Source organism: Cylas formicarius, unplaced genomic scaffold (genome assembly GCF_029955315.1).
Source record: "Cylas formicarius isolate icCylForm1 unplaced genomic scaffold, icCylForm1.1 PGA_scaffold_6__28_contigs__length_40554024, whole genome shotgun sequence".
Classification (NCBI taxonomy): domain Eukaryota; kingdom Metazoa; phylum Arthropoda; class Insecta; order Coleoptera; family Brentidae; genus Cylas; species Cylas formicarius.
In genome coordinates, this window is record NW_026844347.1 from 9152272 (window position 1) to 9173409 (window position 21138).

At 34.0% G+C, this 21138-nt stretch overlaps 4 protein-coding genes across 5 annotated transcripts; 2 read left to right on the forward strand and 2 right to left on the reverse strand.

Annotated features, from left to right (window-relative positions):
• Positions 1-35: 35 nt before the first annotated feature.
• On the reverse strand, positions 36-4684 carry LOC132704042 (magnesium transporter NIPA2). The gene is made up of 4 exons (XM_060673671.1): positions 3854-4684; positions 3350-3492; positions 1204-1486; positions 36-1107 (listed from the first exon to the last, which is right to left on the reverse strand). The coding sequence occupies exons 1-4, from the start codon at positions 4068-4070 to the stop codon at positions 770-772; spliced, it is 981 nt and encodes a 326-aa protein (XP_060529654.1). The 5' UTR covers positions 4071-4684; the 3' UTR covers positions 36-769.
• A 987-nt stretch (positions 4685-5671) lies between these two features.
• LOC132703051 (peptidyl-prolyl cis-trans isomerase H) lies at positions 5672-6741 on the forward strand. The gene is made up of 3 exons (XM_060672091.1): positions 5672-5830; positions 5892-6068; positions 6125-6741. The coding sequence occupies exons 1-3, from the start codon at positions 5747-5749 to the stop codon at positions 6416-6418; spliced, it is 555 nt and encodes a 184-aa protein (XP_060528074.1). The 5' UTR covers positions 5672-5746; the 3' UTR covers positions 6419-6741.
• A 1176-nt stretch (positions 6742-7917) lies between these two features.
• On the forward strand, positions 7918-18493 carry LOC132704038 (putative tRNA pseudouridine synthase Pus10). 2 transcript variants are annotated; one of them, XM_060673668.1, is made up of 7 exons: positions 7918-8193; positions 8245-8515; positions 10002-10138; positions 12965-13314; positions 15047-15471; positions 18142-18203; positions 18265-18401. In XM_060673668.1, the coding sequence occupies exons 1-7, from the start codon at positions 8041-8043 to the stop codon at positions 18268-18270; spliced, it is 1404 nt and encodes a 467-aa protein (XP_060529651.1). In that variant the 5' UTR covers positions 7918-8040; the 3' UTR covers positions 18271-18401. The 2 variants fall into 2 exon arrangements, with proteins under 2 accessions (XP_060529651.1, XP_060529650.1); XM_060673667.1 differs by having other exon boundaries at positions 7966-8193; positions 18142-18493.
• A 691-nt stretch (positions 18494-19184) lies between these two features.
• LOC132704041 (G-patch domain and KOW motifs-containing protein-like) lies at positions 19185-21119 on the reverse strand. The gene is made up of 5 exons (XM_060673670.1): positions 20985-21119; positions 20762-20931; positions 20292-20677; positions 19835-19967; positions 19185-19682 (listed from the first exon to the last, which is right to left on the reverse strand). The coding sequence occupies exons 1-5, from the start codon at positions 21107-21109 to the stop codon at positions 19321-19323; spliced, it is 1176 nt and encodes a 391-aa protein (XP_060529653.1). The 5' UTR covers positions 21110-21119; the 3' UTR covers positions 19185-19320.
• Between the last annotated feature and the right edge of the window lie 19 nt (positions 21120-21138).

Genomic DNA, 21138 nt, shown 5'->3' on the forward strand with positions numbered 1-21138 from the left:
TTCTCTTTTGAATCACCCTGTATATAATTCAATTCGCCTCGTCAAACATCAAACTGTCAAGTTTAAATTAAATATAATTAGTAAGACACCATAACTATGATTCTTACAATAAAAATACAAACAACATATTTGACATTTTATATCAGTAAATTTTACTGTAAAATACATAAGGACTATTCAAAATATTTAAAGTAAAAAAAAAAACAAAAAAGTTTTCTAAGATGGTTGCCCTTTTGACTATCTGCTGATCGAAGGGTGGGGGGAGGAGTAGTTTAGATCTCTTTTAAAAGAGCGTCCCTTTCTTTATATACCACGTTATAGTCAAAAAAACAACCAAGTGCAAACCGCATCTCAAGATCTTTATCCCAACGTAAATTAAAGTAAAACTTTAGAAAGCACTTCAACTTCACATGATGTTATTAATGTCTGTCTAACTATCCCTACTTTCCTCGTGCGTCGGTTGTTGATAAATCGGTACTTTTTTTGCAATAACTTTTAGGAACATAAAATTATCCAGTAGCCGTTTTGTTTATAAGTCTAACTATCCCTATTTTCCAAAATAAAACACTAATTTATAATTTAGGACGTCAAATATATCAAATCAAAATAAAATTTTATATTGATCCTTATTACTTTTTGCAATACCTTTGAAGGGCAAAAACTACCCAGTAGCTGACATTATTACTAAATTTTTCAAATATTTTTCAATTAAACATTTGAATGAACATAAACATAATTCAACACCTAATATCACAATTTACAACAATTACTACAGATTATAATCATTAACTCGCGCACTGTTTTTCACCAGTTCATAACAATTAGGTCCTTTAAAATAACTAAGAAGAAATAATGACACCACACTTAAGCAAAATCCACTGAGCAAACCTAAAACGTTTGTCCTGCTCATAGTCGTCCACTCTTTAAACAAAATTGAAGACGCCACGAGTACAAGCAGAGTAAAAATTACATAGTAAACAGGTGTGACTAAGCTAGTATCAAACACATCCAGAGCTCTATTTAAATAGTTCATTTGCACTAATATGCATACTGTGATAGACAGGAGTAAAAATATCAACATCCACGCTGCATTCCCAGATGTCGACTCTAAAATTTAAAAAAAATGTAAAACTATAATAATCTAAATTTTTACTTGCTTCCAGTTTTATCACTTCTAGTCTCAAAAAAGTTTTAACAACTCACCAGAAACTAGGTTTTTCAATGTTAATCCTAGGGCTTTGCACGCCATCACAGTTAAACTGCCAAAGGCAGAGCATATCGTGACATAAAGTACTACATTTCGACTGCCATATTTTGGAATAAGTGCACAACATATCACTGAACAACTAGAAACCACCAAAATATAGTTCAGGAAAGCAGTGCCCCAAATCCTTTGCATAAGTTCATCGACAGATTGCGAATCTTCCTGTTTGGGAGAATTGACTACTATCAAAACCGATCCCAAAATGCATAAAATGCACCCAGTCTGTAAAAAAAAACGTTACAATAATACAATATTTTTATAATGGGACAATATCTTTTTCAAATTATATGCGCTAAAAATTTGAGATTTGTAAATATTTTTAATTATACACGGTGTGAAAATTTGGAATTAATATAATATTGGTGGGGGCAATCAATATTTTCAAGATGTCGGATATACGGAAAGTGGGAATCAGCGTTCACATTTCCCCGCATAATATCCTATATTTAAATTTTAGAGCTATTTAGCATTTTATTTAAAAAATTACGTTGGCAGAGTAAAAAATTAAAAGACATTTTTCTCTCCTTTAAACATTTTTTTACTCCCTTCTGTAAAATTCCCAATTATACACCAATTTAGCGTGCGCAAAATGTTATTTTACCACGTCAGTTTCGTTTCCCACGGATACTGGCCACGGAAAAATAAAGTAGTGACTTGAACGCCATTTACCACACTTGTTGCATAATAGTCACATTTCTTCCACTTAATTCCAAATTTTCAAAATTTTTGCTGCTTATAGTTTTCGCATAACAGATTGACGAAATTCTCGGTGGGATGCCATATATAAATGAGATATGCGTGCAGCTACTTTCATACAAAAAAACTGATACAGCTTGAACATTTCACAATCCAACATATCACATTTTGACAAAAAAAGTTTGTTTTGGACGTCCATTATGGGATCTAAATGCAGGTTATGCAAACATTTTGAGTAATAAAAATTAATACGCATATTTTTAAGATTTGATTGTTTTTCCCTGGCGGATATCAAAGTTTAGCTGTTTCGTCTACTGTTTTAACCAAAGGTGCAAGATCGCGTATTTTTATTGCATTGCCATTGCGTGCCACTTCACAACTACAAGAAAAGTATATTAAATCTATTTTTATTACTAAAAACTATTGTGCTAATCAGCTATACCCTTTGGTTGAACATGAAATTATTATAAGCAATAAGAGACATCTTATTTGGTAAATTTGTGAAGATACCTTGTGAACAATGTATGCTTAGAGTATTAGAGAATTCAGTATTTTATTCAGTTTTATTGTTTATCGTTCATTGTTGTCGTAACTTAAAAAACGTCTAAACTAAAGACAAGAAGAAACGCTGGGAACGAATTTAATATTTTGTGCAATCTCCATCCAAGTTTTTGACTCATGGTCATAAAAGAAGTTCTCTTCAAGTCACAGTTCTTCCCATATTTCCTGAATATCTTGCAATAGCTCTCCCTCTTTGGAGGCATAAAATTTCGTTGATACAGCTGTTTCACCATTACCGCCCATGTGTCTTCGATCGGGTTGATGTCAGAACTGTTACTTGGCCATGCCAAGGTTTCAATGTTGGCATTTTGGAGCCATTGTGTGACAATGTTTGCAGTGTGGACAGGACTGCTGTCTTGTTTTGGAAAATATAATTATTTTTTGGGTAATGTGGTTCCACACAGGGAACCATATTGTTCTGCATTAAGAGTCTTATCAGTTTTTATGAGACCAGTCGTACCTATAATGTAGAATAATATCTCCACACCCTGTATAAGGAGTGCTACAAAAACAACCCTTATATTTTGTTGCATAGTCCTATTCCGGGCAAAGTTTAGACTTAAGTCTAACCATTTTTAATATATTTTGCAATTTATAAGTCCTTGTGACACGAAATAAAAGTTAGTTTTCAATGCTGTTTAAACCAAAAAATATGTATATCTTTGAAGACAAACATTGTACGAATCAGTATAACAAACAATTTATTTAAAGACAAAATTTTTCGTACATCCAAGTCCCAATTTTTGAATTATCCAGATGAACAAACAAATAAAAAAATTTAACATTATTACAATTTGTTCAATGTGCAAAAAATAATAACTGACATACCTTCCCCGCGCATGTGAGTTTTTCTTCCAAATATTTTGAAGCCAGAACCGCTGATACCAAAATACTTAGAGCTCCTAAAGGAGTTACCAATGATGCTGGAGCAAATGCATATGCTGCAAAGTTTGCTAACTCACCAACACCCACTAAAATTAATATTAAATAGTATGTAGTAATTTATTTTTGTATAGTAAAAATATATAACAAACTGTTACATACAATTATACATTTAAAGCAATGATTCTAAATTGAAGGACGTCATTTAAAAACGCCAAGTCAAGATTATTCTGATTAAAGCAGGCACTACTTTTGGACAGCTTAATTCATTAGTTTCCAACCCAAACACCAAATGCATCCATTAGCACTTATCTGTTATAGCATTAACAAAAAATGCATCAGCAATTGAAAAATTACTAAAAATGAACAGCAAACTTTTAAATAACGTCTTTATGGAATAGCTTTTAAGAGTGCAACATTATTCTATTCATATCATCATTAGCCACTCACTAGTTGCCAGTCCCAACCACCATAACCAATCTTTTAGATATCCATATCCCCCTGCACTTGCCCTTAGTCCTCCAGCATGAAACAATCTTTTTAATGAAATTTTCTTTATGATAAAACTCGATCCAATAAAAACTGTAGAGCTAACAGCCAGACACAGCCCCAAATAAAAATGAGAATTTTGTTTATTTATGTAATCATTTTGTTTGGTTGTATGCATTTTCCGAGAATTTTCTACTATTTAACCAACTGGATTTCTATTTAATGCAATCCGCAACATACTGATTACCTAAAAATATTAATTACAGGGTCTTAAAATTTGTGGCTTGTGTCTTATATTATTATGCCGTTTAAAGCAAATATTGAAGAACATGACCTAAATATTTGTTTACATTCAATTCAATTCAATTATGCGTTTCACAAAAAAATGTTGGGCTCGACTGCTAGGATCATTCGCCCATTGCCGACTTCCGTCGAGGATTTTCGCTTCTGGTCAATGACCACCACGTCCAAAGAAGAAAAATAACCAATAATTTGCTCAGCTAGCAAAAAACGATTCTGACCGATACCAAAAAAATCGGCTTCCCCCCGCTTCCACCACGGACCATCCGGGTCCATCCGGCCTCCATACCGGCGTGAACGGGGAAAAACGACGGGGCCGACGACGATTATCACTTTAAAACATGCACTGAACACTAAAAACACTAAGTCCACACAGTGGAAACCGATATCAAACTTTTGAGGACGAATACAAGGGATTCTGTCGGGAGCGAACGGAGGTTAAACCGCCGCGTGCAATGCTCCACCACAGAATCAATTCAACAATTATGCGTTTCACAAAAAAAATGTTGGGCTCGACTGCTAGGATCATTCGCCCATTGCCGACTTCCGTCGAGGATCTTCGCTTTTGGTCATGGACCAACACGTACAAAGAAGACATATAACCAATATTTGCTCAACTAGCAAAAAACAATTTTGACCGATACCAAAAAAACCGACACCCGCCCGCTTCCACCGCGGACCATCCGGGCCCATCCGGCCTCCATACCGGCGTGAACGGTTAAAACAACGGGGCCGGCGGAACTTTTACACTTAAAACAAACACCAAACACTGCCGAAACAGAGTCACATAAATTGAAGACCGATACCAAAGGTTTTTCGAACGAATTCAGCGGATTCTGCTAGGAGCGGACGGAGGTTAGACCGCCGCGTGCAATGCTCCACCACAGAATCATGCAATTCAATTCAATGATGCGTCTTACAATTAATGTTGAGGAAAATTGCCAGGATCATACGCCCATTATATTTCGATACTTACCCTTCATTTACATTTGAATTTTCGCCCTAAGATCTTGATCTACTATAGGTATAGATATTAGGTATTAGATAATATAGTGGCCATGCTGGGGTAAAAATTGATGCGCCACAGGCAACATTGACATGTTCGTAGAGATGGTAATAATTTTCAGCGCATGTCTCTTCGTTCCACCTACTAACCTGTACTTTGCACCATCTTCTTTTTAAACCGATATTTTGAGAAAAAACTGAAGTAAAAAAAAGTCATTAGTTGAAAACGGAATTTTAAATCAAGCGCATGCGCATCTTGCATGGATGACTCAAAATTTGGACCATATGTGTAAACTGAGAATTACGAAATTTGGATGTAACCGTGGGATATAGTGTTGATGTGTGTGAGTGGCTGATTTTAGCAAACTTGTCTCTATCACTTGTTTGTGAAAGATAACAAGAAGTGAAAAAGAAAATATTCTGTGCCTTACCTATAAATAAATTTGGCTATAGAAGTAGAGAAGAAGAAGAGCTGTAAATATCGTAGAAGATTAAGGTTAGTTTTGGATTGGTTTTAAATTTGATTTGTTTTAATGTAACCCGACTACAATGCCCAATTGGAGCCAAATCCAAAATCAACTGCGGCATCCTGCAAACCCGGTAGTATTTTTTGATGTATCGGTGGGAACAACGGTAAGACTTAAAAGAGTATTGCTTTATCAAAGTGATATTGATGGTACCTAAATATCTATAGGAAATTGGGCGCATGATATTCGAATTATTTGCTGATGTAGTTCCAAAGACAAGTGAAAATTTCCGGCAGTTTTGTACGGGAGAATGCAGAAAGGATGGGGTTCCATTGGGATATAAGGGAGCAAGTTTCCATCGAGTTATTAAGGACTTTATGATTCAAGGTGGAGATTTTGTAAATGTAAGAAAACTTAAGAGCAATAAAAATGGACCAATAATTGTACAACAATTTTCTAGGGTGATGGAACTGGTGTGATGTCCATATATGGGGGAAGCACATTTGCTGATGAAAATTTCACTTTAAAGCATGATGGACCTGGACTTCTTTCAATGGCAAACAGTGGAAAAGATACTAATGGCTGTCAGTTTTTTATTACTTGTGCGAAATGTAACTTTTTGGATGGAAAGCATGTAGTATTTGGACGTGTGATTGATGGTTTACTAGTGATGAGGAAAATTGAAAATGTTCCTACAGGTCCTAATAACAAACCAAAAATTCCAGTTACAATTATTCAATGTGGACAAATGTAGTATTTTTGTACATTTTTTTAATGTAATGAACAAGTTTTATTGTTTATTTGATACCCTATTTGCAAGATACTTTAACAAATTTATTATTTTTGTTAGTTTCTTACTGTTTTATTAAAAGTATGGTCGGGATTAGCCGATTTTGTATTTTTAATTCAGAATGGTGTTCCTAATTTTTTTGTGCAGACAGACAATAGTATATATCATATGAGTTGTAAACAAATTACATTAATTATACATTTGCATTCGTAAACCTATTATTTCTGCAAATATGATCTATTGATTTAAATATACAAGTTCCGCAACAAGTAAAGGCTGATCCATTATAAATGTTACACCCTTCAACACTTCCATTTTACATTTTAGAAAATATAATTACTATTAAAAAATTACACTACTAGTCCGGACGACATTAAATTTGTCAGTTGTCAATTGAATGGTGCCAGTGATTTATTACATTTCTTCTCCAATGCTAAGAAATTAAAAATTGAAGTGTCAAATCACCAACATCACTATCCAGATAGATTAATTATTGTTGTCTTCTTGTGTTGTAACGGACATGACATGAAATAAAAAAAGTCAAGCACCAGTAAGAAATTCTAAACAGCTGAAGCTGCTTAGGTAAATGTTTGAAGCCAAATTATTGTGAAGCTCTTATAAGTGCCGAAAATCCTAGGAGTTCAATTCGTCCAGACCTGGGTTTTTTTTTGTAATTACGCTTAATCAGGCTAATCTCAATTAGGATATGCACCCATTTTCCGGCATCCGCCGAGGAAAATGAACCGATAACAATTTTTTCACGGACACAACACCCAAGGCTCCCGGTGGGAATCGAACCCACAACCTCCGGCAAGTTCGAATTGACAGGTCAATGCCTTATAGGGATATTCCGATATTAGTAAATATGAGTAGGTACTCGATACTTTTGATTCGATACCAAGTATTTATAGCATCGAATCAATCTTGCGAAACTTACTCGGTATCGAAACAAAAGTACTTGGTATCAAATCGAATCAGCCTCACCATTTAGAAAAAAAACCGAGGCAAAAGTGAGAAAGATGTCCGCCCTTCATTTTTTTTTTCATTGTCAACCAACACAAATTGTCAAACATACAAGAGATTGCTTACTAATAATTTTATTTATTGTAATCATCGGCTTATTCCAATGTTATCATGGAGTTTTTTGTTTAAAGTACGTGCTTAACGCGACGCAAACCCTTATAATAAAAGTTTTCTTTTCCTTCTTAATTTTGTTTTAACTATTGTCCTTCAACGTTCATTGTTAGTTTCCTTAAAGTAAATAAAAAATAATAAATTGCTAAAAGTATCGATATGAGTAAGTATCGATACTTTAGGAGTATTTATTTGAGTAGTATCGAAAAAGATTTGAGTACTATCGAAATAAGTAGGTATCGATACTATAATTGTATCGGAACATCCCTAATGCCTTACCAGCCGAGCCATCCTCGGTCCCACCTGCGTCGCGCGGCAAAAGAAAAGCAATAAAGTCGAAAACTTCAAGAAGAAGAGAAAAAAAATTGTGATCTACGGTGACCTATGCACATCCTTGTAGGTTATGTCGGTACGAGGAAAGTTATTTAAATTTTCAATTTCCTTTAAAAAAAATGACCTCCGTTCTTCCAGATAGTGATGCTTATCAAGTTTATAACACTCTTACCTCTTTAGGATGTTGCCTTAGATGTATTCTTAGATTTTTAGGCGTGCCGGTTTTTGAAAATGAAAGTTTATACAAGAAACCCCAACAATATTTTGAAAAGGTTGGTGATTCTTTGCATTAAATTTCGTCTTTATAGAAATTTATATTTCAGTTTGGCTGTAACAATGGAGGTGAATCTTTGCCACTTAAAAAAATTAAGTTAAATCCTTGCCCAACATGCTTAAATTGCTTCGATGACTTATTGCTGCAAACTATAGCAGAACAGCTCAAAACATCTTCAGTTAATCAGTACAACTATAATACTTATATGCTGAACATTAGCTTTCCTAAAAGTGTCCCAATTAGGACACACAGCATTTGTTTGCACTTGAAAACCACATTTCCATTACTTTCCTTATATAATGAAGATGTTGAAAAACCAGGTAGGTTAGGTTAATTATTAAGTACTCTACATACACTTTAGTTGTTTTGATAGAACAAAATAGAAATCTAATTGTGTTCAAATGTCTTCTACAGTAGTTGTTCATTATTTTTCCAAAATGCGGAACAAACCTCAATAAATATTAGTAAAGATTCATTTTAAATAAGATACTTTGGCATCTCATATCTTCAAAAGCAGACAATGTAGTGTACATATTTATGCGAACTTTTCTACTTATAATTGGTCCAGGACTATATCTTAAATTTGGTACATAGCTCTAAGTAAGTATACATATAGAAGACATTCCAATTTTCGGCGGCTATATTTTAAGCACGCCCTAAAACAGAGATCAACTTTTTTATAGACTACGATCTCAAGTACCTCGCTAGAGCACGTAGTTGTTTTATATAATATTTAATTTACTTTTTCCAGTGTTTCATATTCTGGACTATATACCCATGAAGGTGTCACAATCATCTATTCATTTATTCTTTTTCACATGTCAGTTCATAAGACTTAATCTAGAATGTAAAAAGTTTTCAAATAGTAACTGACATACAGTCACTAAAATACATACAGAATTGTTAAAATATGGACACACATCAGCTTTATTATGGATATTAACATCATCATTCACATACAGTATTATAATTGACAATATAACACTTAATCTATACATCATCAAAGTGTTTTTGAACAATATTCAAATAAAATGTTACAATCTTACAGTTGCCAGCAAGAATTATAATTGAAAAAATCGTGCACACTTTAAAAAGAGTTAGGGGCAAACTTAAGTCTGTTGTGACACCTCCCCAACTTACAATAGCACAACATAAGATCATCCCCCACTCTGGCATATTAGAGGCAGAAAAACTCTCCTTGTTTGACCTTATGTAGATAATGCGATAAAATATATACTGTGCAGGAATAAGGATACCAAGTTTACAAAAAGCATACCAGCAATTCTCCTTGAATCCCAAACCAGCACGAATTTTGGAGGGTGGTACAGAGCAAAGTAAGACGCGAGCAGCTTGTGTGTCCTAGGATACACAGTCTGTTAAAATTCTCAACGAAAAATTCTGAGCCTGTGACAGACATCTTCAGTATTTTTGATTCTACGAAATTTCACTGAGGTAGCATTCTTTTTGAGCAGTGAAGTTCCTCAAACAAAAAACATGTCTTTAAATTTTACTAGCCTGTTGGAGTTGAACCAGACCTCAATCCTTGATTGTGGCTTGATCCATCTCCTCTCACATATTGCTTGTATATTAAAATTTTTTAAAATTTAAAATCTCTTACCTTAACTAGTTTCCAAAATATAAATTTATTAGAATCATCATTTATCAAGTCACCTATAAAGCAGTATATCGTAAAAAACAATAATGTTACTTTTATATCCATAGGAGGGAGTGCAATGCACGGTTAAAAAATTGTGATATAATTTCGGAACACGCATATATTGAGATGTTTCTTTCTTAACATTACAGAAAACAATTTAGAGTTACCGCACAAAATATTTAGAACTATAGCCTCTGATATATTTGCCAATGCCATTGGAAAGGATTATTCTCCAAAATCCAATCTAACAATTTTAATAGCCTTGGGATATGAAGATGATGAATCGGTATGTGTAGATAATTAACTCTTTACTGTAGTGAGTTAAACAGCTTATAGTCTATTTTAGAGAGGTGTAGAGTAATGACACGTCATTAGGTATGCAAAAAGACTATAAAATGACCAAATACTTTCCCTGCTGGGTATTGCTTTTGTTACAAAATTCTTCTTTTTATCGAGTGCAGACACTATCAATCGGATTTAGGTCAATTTTTGGGTTTTTCCTATTATCTATTTATCAGCATTGAAAATAGTGTGCCTAACTCGTCCCGGTAGGATACTTCTACAAAATTTCTCAAAATTTCTACCCAGAAATCCAATGATAAAAAATCGTACTGTTCCATCTGAGGAACTGTCATCTGCTCTTGACGTTAGAATTAACGAATCGACATATCCGATCAACACGACCTCAACAATAAGGCGGAGAATTGCGAGACCGTAGACAATCGGGAGTCACCTCGAGAAGGGCGGTTCAATGTCTGTCGCTTTTAGTGTGAATGTTCGGTTATAGGTTTTAATCGACTTATTTTTTATTGTTTTAGAAAGACAGGCACATGTATTTGTTACTGAAAAAATGATAAATTAAAAGAAACAGTATTCGCGAAAATGTGTGAATAGCTTAGCCTTCACAACAAGTCTCAAAATTAGTGTTTGAGATATCGTTTACTAATTTTGAGGAAGCCATTAAAAAATAAATAGTTTATATATTGACAATTGCTGGCAAGTCCAAAAGATCACAGAAAAAAGTAAGTGAAGAAGTAAATTCCATAAATTGAAAAGGTCGCATTTTCGTGTCTTATGATATTTATGGCTTACAACGGAAATTATCAAAATATCTGGTTTAATGAAACAGCCATAAAATTTCTAAACAAAATGACTAACCTAAGTCAGCTTGTTAAAATTATTACTGAAGTGACTAGGATGTTAAATTTGAACCCGAAAGATAGAATAGAGAAAATGTTTGAACCATTTTAAGCACAGTTTCAGAACAATTGCCAGCAATTTTGTATTTGATATTAGGAACGCCCTGCAATTACAGTGACTCACAGCTTAAATGATGCAGTCGCTATAACAAAAACTAACTGGTCTGAATGTATCTTTATTTATTTACCAAAAAACAACTTATTGAAATTAAGTTAGTAGTAAAGAGCCTTCTAAAAAGTGTGAATTAACTTTTTGTCTTAAATAAGCCTTACTTAACAATAAGGAATAATAATATATTAATAATAAGAATATGCAATATTAACGTCACAGCTTAAATGATGCAAAAATAACTGGGGTCAAAGCTTATCAGTTTGAAATTTACCAATCAATTGTTTTCTGTTTATTTTGAAATTTTAGAACACGTTTTCGTTCAGTAAAACGAATTTTTTAAAAAATGGGTCGTCAGACTCCAATTTCTGAGAGAAATTTGATTATTCCTCATCACAGAACTGGATACAGCCAAAGAGACATAGCCAAAATGGGAAATAAATGTCCGTCAACTGTTCAGCATATCATTGAGCGTTACTGTAACGAAAATAGGATCGAGAATAAGTCAAGGTTAGCTGCAAATAAGACCTTCAATGAACATGAGGACTGATGGATTGTAAGAGAGATATCGAATTATTCAAAAAAAAGTGCTCCAAAGATGTGTGTCGAGGTGGAAAGATAATTTGCAAAAAGGTGTAATCCTGAAACAATTCGACGAATCCTGCGAAAAAATAATTTACATGGTCGAACATTGGCATTCACTAGAGAGCATATCGATAAAGATATGAACTTCTAGAATTCAGTCATATTTGCCAATGAGACCAAAATAAACCTATTTGGATCCGCTGGAAAAATATCAGTATGGAGAAAGCCTAAAGAAGAATTAAAATTGAAAAATTTAAAAGCTACAGTAAAGCATGGTGGAGGTGGAGTGATGTTATGAGTCGTCTGCAGGAGTCGGTAATATTCATTTCATTGAAGGATATATGAACCAATATGTGTATTTGCATATATTAAGACAGCATCTGGTTGCTAGTGCCCAAAAATTAAATATGGGTAACAATTATCAGATCTATCATGACAATGATCCAAAACACACATCATTTTGGGTCCGCAGATGGTTGCTGCATAACTGCCCAAATATTATTAAGACACTAGCCCAGTCACCAGACTGAAATGTAATTAAAAATTTGCGGTTGACATTAAAAAACAAAGTAAATAGTGCCCCAATATCTAACAATGAATTAAAGGTAAAAATTACTGAAGTATGGAACACAATTTCCCCGGAGCCTACTAGAAAATTAGTTGAATCAATACCCAGAAGACTACAAGCTGTATGGATAATATGATAGGCCCGACTAAATATTAGCAGGAGTATTTCAAATTAAGCAGTTTTTCTCTATTGATTTGGTTATATTTTGTTTTGCATAATTTAATCAATTTTTTATTGTTGACTAAGTAAGGCACGTTTAAGACAAAAAGTAATTCACAGTTTTTTAGAAGGCACTTTACTAATTTGATTTCAATAAGTTGTTTGTTTTTTTTTTCAAATAAATAAAGAGACTTTCAGACCAACGCCTGCATCATTTAAGCTGTGGGTCACATTAAATATATCGCTTCCTTAAAGTGATGGCTAATACTTTAGTGTTGCTAGGCCTTGGGATGTAGTAGGTATTGGTCTGATCAATCAAGTAGTCAAGATCATAATGGAATAATGAGGGGCAATATAGCAGCTAAGATGGTAACGCCTATAAGCGACACCAAAATTGAGCGGAACTGGATGGAATTTCCCATTGTATTACTCTACGCTTTTCTGAAATAGCCAATAGTAACTTCGTGTACTGTAAACTACGTCATTTTTAAGGAAATCGAAGACATTAAAAACCTAGAGAAGAAAAAATTTTTAGGTTTAGCGAGGAACTACCATAGAAAAAACATCAAGAAAAACGAATTCAGCAGAAATGTCATTTCTGAATTGTTGAATGACGTAGATCCGAAACAGTTTATCAAGTTGTTTTCTGTTCCGCCCGTTGTTCCGACAAAATTTGCGTTTTTGGAGGCCATTACGATTCAAGCCGATCCAATTTATATAGGTGGCAGATACTTGAAATTTAAACGGAACGTAGCGCAAACTCCGTGGGTCGTAGATGGCGCAAATGTCGTGGAGCATAACGTCCAAGATATTATATTCGATGCTATCCAAAATGTGACTGGGTAAGTTAACTACCATATGTCAATGTTAATCACGATTTAGCAAAAATAATAGTTGGAATGATAATATGTGTTCATATCTACTTAAATACATTTGAGGTTAAAACGCCTTAAAGTTGTCGTGTTCTTAGTCTTTTGATTCTTTGCTTCACAATTTACTTTTGCACTAATTGTATGACAAGGTAAACTAAAAAATTATTAGAATCTTATGGAACTTGTAAAAATGTTGTTATGCTTGTGCCCCTCTACATTGTCGAATGAGTTATTTAGGGGGGTCATTTTGATATTTTTGGTTAAAAACTATACTGAGTTGGCTGTATGTAAACTGTAAAATGGGTTGTTGGGGGGGGGGGGGGGTGTTGATCTTCTGAAAACCTATTCATAGTAGTTGTGAACTGAAAGTTAGCGTTAGAGTAGAGCAGGGCTCAGTGCTTGGATCGCTACGCTATGTCTATAGTCTGAAGTTTTTGAAGCTGGCTGCAAAATACTTAATGTGTGCTGGTGATACAGTTCTGGGATACAGGAAGTTTTAGATATTGTAAGTGATGATCTTGGCAAGTATTATGACTGGCTAAGCTTTTAGAAGCTAAGTACAAATAAACACCAAAATGAGAAAAAACTACAAACTGAATATTAAATATTGCTGGGAGAAATGACTGAATACAAATACCTTCAACTGGTCATATCATATGAATTCAGTTTCACAGCACGCATAAACAATATATATAAAATGAAGCATGTTATGGTACCATTAATTAATATAGAAAATAGAAATATATTAACCTTAGCGAATGATATCGGTGACTATCCTAGGGGATGGATATGATTCGACATGCATGGCTTCACCCCAAACGAGAGCTTAGGACAGTCGCAGAGAATGTGTTATACTGTCACGCCTTTCGTTCGCGGAACACGGGGGGGGGGGGCAGGGGGGGGGGGGCAGGGGGGGGGGTGCATCACTCAAACTCTGGTTGTTATTTCTTTTGGATAGCTCATTTTTAGAAATTATTTCCGGGAATTTATCTTTAACGACTACGGACAAAAGACAAGGATGACCACATTGTCGGCTGACGCGTCAACGAGGACATGGCGACATTCTAGTGCTAGTCGTAAAATGTCGTCAATAAAGTACCAGAACTGCCTGGATCCTATCTGGTTATAGTTTTACCAGTAACTTTGCGGCTAGTGATTTTTCTTGCGGCTACAGTAATACCAGCGAGCTCCATCTGCAGCTAGTGTTGGGACTGGTCATTCAAGCAGCCGATTGACCACTTCTTAATTGACTAGTCCAAAAATGTTTGGAATAACTATTTGCAATTTTAGAGTATCTATCATTATTTAATAATAATATGTATTTCATAATAAATTATTATGCGTTTGTGATGTCCAATTTACTTAACACCCTCTTCAAGGAATATCCGAATATGATCCTTAGTGATTCGGGGAATCCCAATGATAATATCGACTCTATTTGGTTCCCAGAACGACGCGACGGCTACGTAACGCACAATATAAATACATAAATATAAATTTTATGGTATTTTAAAAATTATTTCGGTCAATTGACTCAAAAAAAATTGACCGGTCAAATCCACAACCCTATCTGCAGCACACTAGGCATCTTACCTATAGTCATTGTAATGTTAAGTTTTAGGGATTTGGAGTACACTCCCTCCCGCTCTATTTTTTACTCTTAAATTGTATAGCTTATTACTACATTAAACTTTATTTACAGCATTGACAAAAATAAGATGACATTCACAGCGAGTGGCCGAGAAGACATCGACGTAAGGATGTTGGGCAAGGGCAGGCCATTTTATATAAAAATAGACGACGCGTATGATGGACAAATACCGAAATCTAGTTTCGACAAAATTCAAGAGGAAATAATTGCCACCGAATTGGTCGCCGTGATTCAACTACAGAATGTTCTCGCGTCAGATACGAAAATAATCAAAACGGGAGAAATTGAAAAAAGAAAAACTTATAAAGCATTGTGCCACACGTTCGTCCCTAATGTTCAAGATGCGGTTGACATTATAAATGGGATTTCAAGGAATTTAGAGATATCTCAATTGACATGCATGAGGGTGTTGCACAGGAGAACGATGTTATCTAGGAAAAAGAAGGTTCATAAAATATTTGCATCCGCCATTCCAGGTAATTCTAATTGTTTCAAACTGGTGAAAAAGCCGAAAGAACTTAATAAATAAACAAATTATTGAATACGAAAAAAAGCAACCCTAAATTAAATAACTAAACATGCCTTAATAAAATGTCTCTCATTAGAGACACGCATGGCTCCGGCAGTTTTTGAAATCTCAACATGAAAACTAGGATTCGGGGGTTTTTAGAGATGACGAATACGAATACTTTCTATTTTTCACATAATCTGTAGAGGGCGCTAGTTACTTCTCTATTGATTCAAACAGTTTTTGAAATATTGACATAAAAACTTGGATTTGCGGGTTTCTAGAGATAGCGAATACTATTTTTCACATAATGTGTAGAGGGCGCTAGTTACACTCTATTTCATGCTATAACTTCGATGTTAGTACCATTCGGTTACTTTTTTCTTAAGATATGGTTACGTCTTTCTAAAAATATAGAGTGTAGATTTATATTAAGCACACTGTGTTCGAGATAAAACTGGTCCAAATTTTAAAATTGGTTTATTCGCGAACTCTTCGTTTGGTTTTGAGTGATTCTTCAGCAACAATACTGTGTCACAAAGTTTTCCTCAGAATTTGATTTCGGCATATAGGGGGTGAACAATTAACTAATGTCGTTATTTAACGGCTTATTTTTTTACAATTTTGGTTTACCATAACAAGTTTTCATAAGAACAACGTGTTGATATTAAATAGATTATTTAAGTTTAAAACGTAAAATGTACCTCTATTATTTTACATTCACAGCTGAGCTACATAAATTATATAAACAAAAAAATATAACAAATTAATCAAGTTAGGTACAATTAAATAATTATACTTCAATTGAACAGAAATGCTGACCGTTCTTATACGAAACCTAAAATATATTAATGTCGTATTAAATAAAACAAAACTCTTATTTGTTAATAATTCCTCCAAATGAGTCTATTCTTGAAAAAACAGTTTATAATGAGGTGTAAACTAATCTGGTTGTAGTTGGAAACATAATTCACTGAACATCTAGAAAGTAACCAAAAGTGGGAATAATCTACGTATCTTTTTAATATTCATATGACAGCCAGGAATATGTGTATTCACAATGGGCTATGTATGGGAATTCAAAAGTATTTCTTGAAGGAATCATAAATGCAAAAATAAATAGGGATTTTTATTTTAAATATATTTTTGTATTGCCACGCTTTTACAGAATGAACATGTATGCTAGAAAATATTTTCAAAAAGTATGTTTTGTTATAATTTTTTGAAATGATGCTAAGACCTTGTTAATTTTTCAAAGAAAGTTCCACTGGCTTCTGTAATACTTTTTACAAAACTTGTGTTCCTCCTGCGTCGGTTTTTGCTGAGTCGAACTTGCTGACGTTTCGCCAATCCTGTTGGTTTCTTCAGAGCTTGACTGAAACTGGCTCGTTTCGTTCGGCAACAGCTGATGAGTTTATTTGTCTTAGTCGTAAGGCTTTTTTATGTTCTTTGAGTCTAGTTGATATTTTCGTCTGCTCTCTCCAGTATGTGTGTGGGATTGCTTTCGGTCTCAATGCTATTTGATAAAGACACGGTGTTGTCGAAACAATTGTTATGTCAAAATATATAATTTCGTGAAAATCTAAACTTTTAGTTCTTATTTATTTTGATAAATGGATTTTCATCAAGTCACCTCAGTGCAATTGTTGTGGTGAAGTATATTTTTTGATGGAACGGTTAATATCTTTAATGTGGAAATTATTTGAAAAAAGAGCCGAGGTAAGGTATTTTAATTCTAGCTTCAGTGACTCGGACTGAGATAGTTTTACGGCTCTGTAAACAAGAGAGTTGGTAACCAATGATTTTTGAGCCGGATGGTGATGTGACCATGCATTAAGGTATCGGTCTGTGTTCGTAGGTTTTAAGATTTTGTGTTCCATGTAAAAATACACTTCACCACAACCTTACAAGAGCAATGAGGCCGAAAACAATCCTACAGTTGCTATTGTGGTCCTCCCTTACATTCAAAACATCACTGACCACATATCAAAAGCTCTAAACAAGTATAATGTCACTAGATTTACCACTTGTCCAAAAATCTTTCAACATCTTCAGTCCGTCAAAGACAAAATTCCATTTGAGATGCCAGGAGTTTACAGCATTCCATGCATATGCGGCAAAGAATACATTGGAGAGACCGGATGAAAAATATCAACTAGACTCAAAGAACATGAAAGAGCCTTACGACTAAGACACATAAACTCATCAGCTGTTGCCGAACACACTCATGAAACCGGACATAAAATTTTATTCGATAAAACTAAAATTCTTGCACGTAATCAATTCTTCTACCAACGAAAAATCCGAGAGTCTATAGAAATCTATAAACAACCTAACAATCTTAACCGCGACTCATGTCTCCACCTGTCACCAATATGGGAATCAGTTATCCGAGACGGTGTTTATGCCCCTCATTTAGCTCCATCCCCCTCAAACATATATAAGCAGGTACAGAGTAAAATACGAGTCTCAGTCAAGCTCTGAAGAAGCCAACAGGGTGATTAGCGAAACGTCAGCAAAAGCCGGCGCTGGAGGAATTCAGAATTTTTGTAAAAAGTATTAGACCTTGTCACACTATTTTACCACACTGTAAGTTTGGTTGTTACCATACCTTATTCTTTCACATGAATCGTTTTAGGTCAGCATAATTTATTTGAACTAGATGTGGAGACCGATGCCGGCACGTACATCAAAGAATTGGTAAACGGTGATTTTTGTCGAACCGAACCTAACATATCTTCACTTGTGGGTTTTCCCGTAGACGTAATGGCATTAGATTGTGTAGATATTGATTTAGTTTGGCCTAATATTGAGAAAAATCCAACGAAGAGTGGGAAAGTGTGTAAGAATCCAGAAGAAATCGCGAAAAATCATGAAGCCATTGATTAGCATTCTGGCAAAGGAATGGAAAGGAAGAAGCTGTAATCCATTCTTGAAGCAAAAAAAATTTCAATCTTTTTAATTATCGTAATAAAAATGAACGTTATGAGAAATTTTTCCTGTTTTTAATAAATTGACACGAAAAAATAGCATAAAACAAGCTCTTAGACCTGTAAAATCGGTAAACAAAGTCTTGCAAAGGTGGTTCTAAGAATATTTACATAAAATGAGTACAACATTTTTGAACAATAGTCGTTCTTCTAAAGGCCTAGATATATAAGCCTTATGTTGGAACCATTTAGTTATTAGAGCGCTTGCGCTCAATGGCCGCTGACAGTTCGTAAATTCATGTTTACACTTTTGCGAATAGCTATTTTCGCGTAGCTGAGCTCCAATGTATTCGGAACATAAACTGAATTTCAATGATTAGGTACGAATGTGCCAAATAAAGACCTCTTAAAAAAATACTCATTATGCACATGTAATAGTTATGGATTAATTAGCTAGCCTATCTTGCTTTAAAATTACCTAATAAAATTGAATGAGTTGAAGAATTTAATTTTTGTTATTAGTAATTTAGTTTTTCAATGTAATCTATTGCATTGGATTAAACCTAAACAGAGTATTAACACAAGTCTCATATTCTTGCATTTATATCAAAATTGCAGGAAAGAAATTTAGAATCATAGGATGAACTATTATTATTGTCTTAGTATACTATAAACCCAAATATTGAACAAAAATTCAAACAAGTAAATAAATGACCATGTCTTCAACAAAATTATTCATTTTGAAAACAAATGTCACTTAAGGGACTCTTAAAGGATTGTTTATATTTAAGATTGACAATTAAGTGGAAGTACAGATTCTCAATAATTTTAAAATGTGTAATTTAAAAACTATAGAAAAACATTTCAAATAAAATAATGTTTATATATTATCTTCTACTCCTGCATCTCTGATCATCACTGCTATTGCTTCTTCGATGCCTTGATTTACATTTATTCTTTTTTGTCTTCTCTTTCTCCTTATATTTATTGTAGCTCGATTTTTTATTTTTGTGTTGTCCGTATTCCTCATCAGATTCGCTATCATAATTTTTTTGATCTTGCTGTTTTTCTCTGTTTTTAGCTGACCTCTTCTCATCGCCATCACTGCAAGAGTTGGAATCTCGCCTAGATTTATAGCTGCTATTGTAAATAGTTGAATTTCTATTACTGTTGTGACTTCCACTTGATCTATGTTTCCCATTGTTCCGCGAGTCTGATAATTCCTTGTACTCTTCATATTTTGCATTGTCTGCAATATAGACACATGTATGTCAACGCTTAAAGCTGCCTTTTTATGGAATATACCACAAAAAATATTGACAATGCAAGAAAAATGGTGAATAATGAAAATGGCAAATTAACCTTTAGTGTTTAATCAAGACAACAGATAAAACAACTTACTTATAACTCTTGATCCTTTTTTGAAGTCATCTTTACTTATAGGAGTCAACAACAGTTCATTAATGTTTGCTATCTCGCCCTTTGGATAAAGTTTGACAATTGCACGCCCTGCTTCATCATCAAATCCTTGAACCTGTTAGTCACAAAAATCAAAATTCACTCTAATTTCTTCTACTTTGTTAAATTAAATATTTAAATAAAGTGTGGTCATTCATAAACAAAATAAATAATAATAAAGAAAAAATTTATATAAACTTGAATATTGACTAAAATCTCTCAGATTATTTTCACAAAACTGCCAGATTGTGTGTTTGTTACCTTTTTTAGAAAAATTTGGTTAAAATCAAATTGTTTTGGAATGAAAAGGTGGATAAAATAAAATTATATTTGTCTATACCAATGCTTGATGGCATGTATTATTATTCAACAAAATATTAGCAACATGTGCGCAACTTACTTCACAATAATTCCCTTTGTAAATGCCAGCCACAACTTTAGCAAATGCACCCTTCACAATGACTAATTTCTCATTGTCCTTGTCAACTGCTTTATTTTTTGAAACAGCTGACTGGATTATTTTTGATGCTCCTAGGCCTAATCCTTTTGGTCTTACTTCGGGAATATTTGTAGCAGAAGGTTTCGAGGTATTTTTCCCAATTGGTTTTCCTTCCTTCCATCCCATCCCCCTCAGCATTGCCATGCCATATTCACTTATGGGTATCATTTCATAATCATTCAACGTGGATTCTGCTTCCCCTTCAAAGGATTCTCTGTTTTCTTTTAAAGGAAGTTCCAAACCTTTATCCCCTGACGAGTCATTTTGAAGCAAACGCTTCTTTGCATCTTAAAATCAATTAGGTTAACAGCCTTTAGATAGAAATGTGATTAAAGATTTTGACAAGGTAATAAAATTAGTGAAACACCAACCATTAACAAGCTCCCTGGCTGCCAATTCATCTTCAGTTAATTCAGAAGTCACCCCCTTATCTTCCTGTTGACTAACTACATTTTTTTTCTTTTCACTCAACTGATGAATGATATTATTTCTCGTACCTTTAATAGGAATTACCAAAGGCTCGTGAACTTTCTCAACAAAACTAAAACAAACAAAGAATTTTAGCTCCCAATAGATCAAAGTCAGTTTACAAACCCCTTTATTTTAATTGCATGCCCTTCTAGACAATCTATTAATTCCACAGGTTTTTCTTCTGGTTTCACGAAAATATTAGGTTTTTTTGTCAATTTACTGAATCCAAATGAAATCTTTTTCTCCATTTATGTAAATATTCTTTAATATTTTCTTC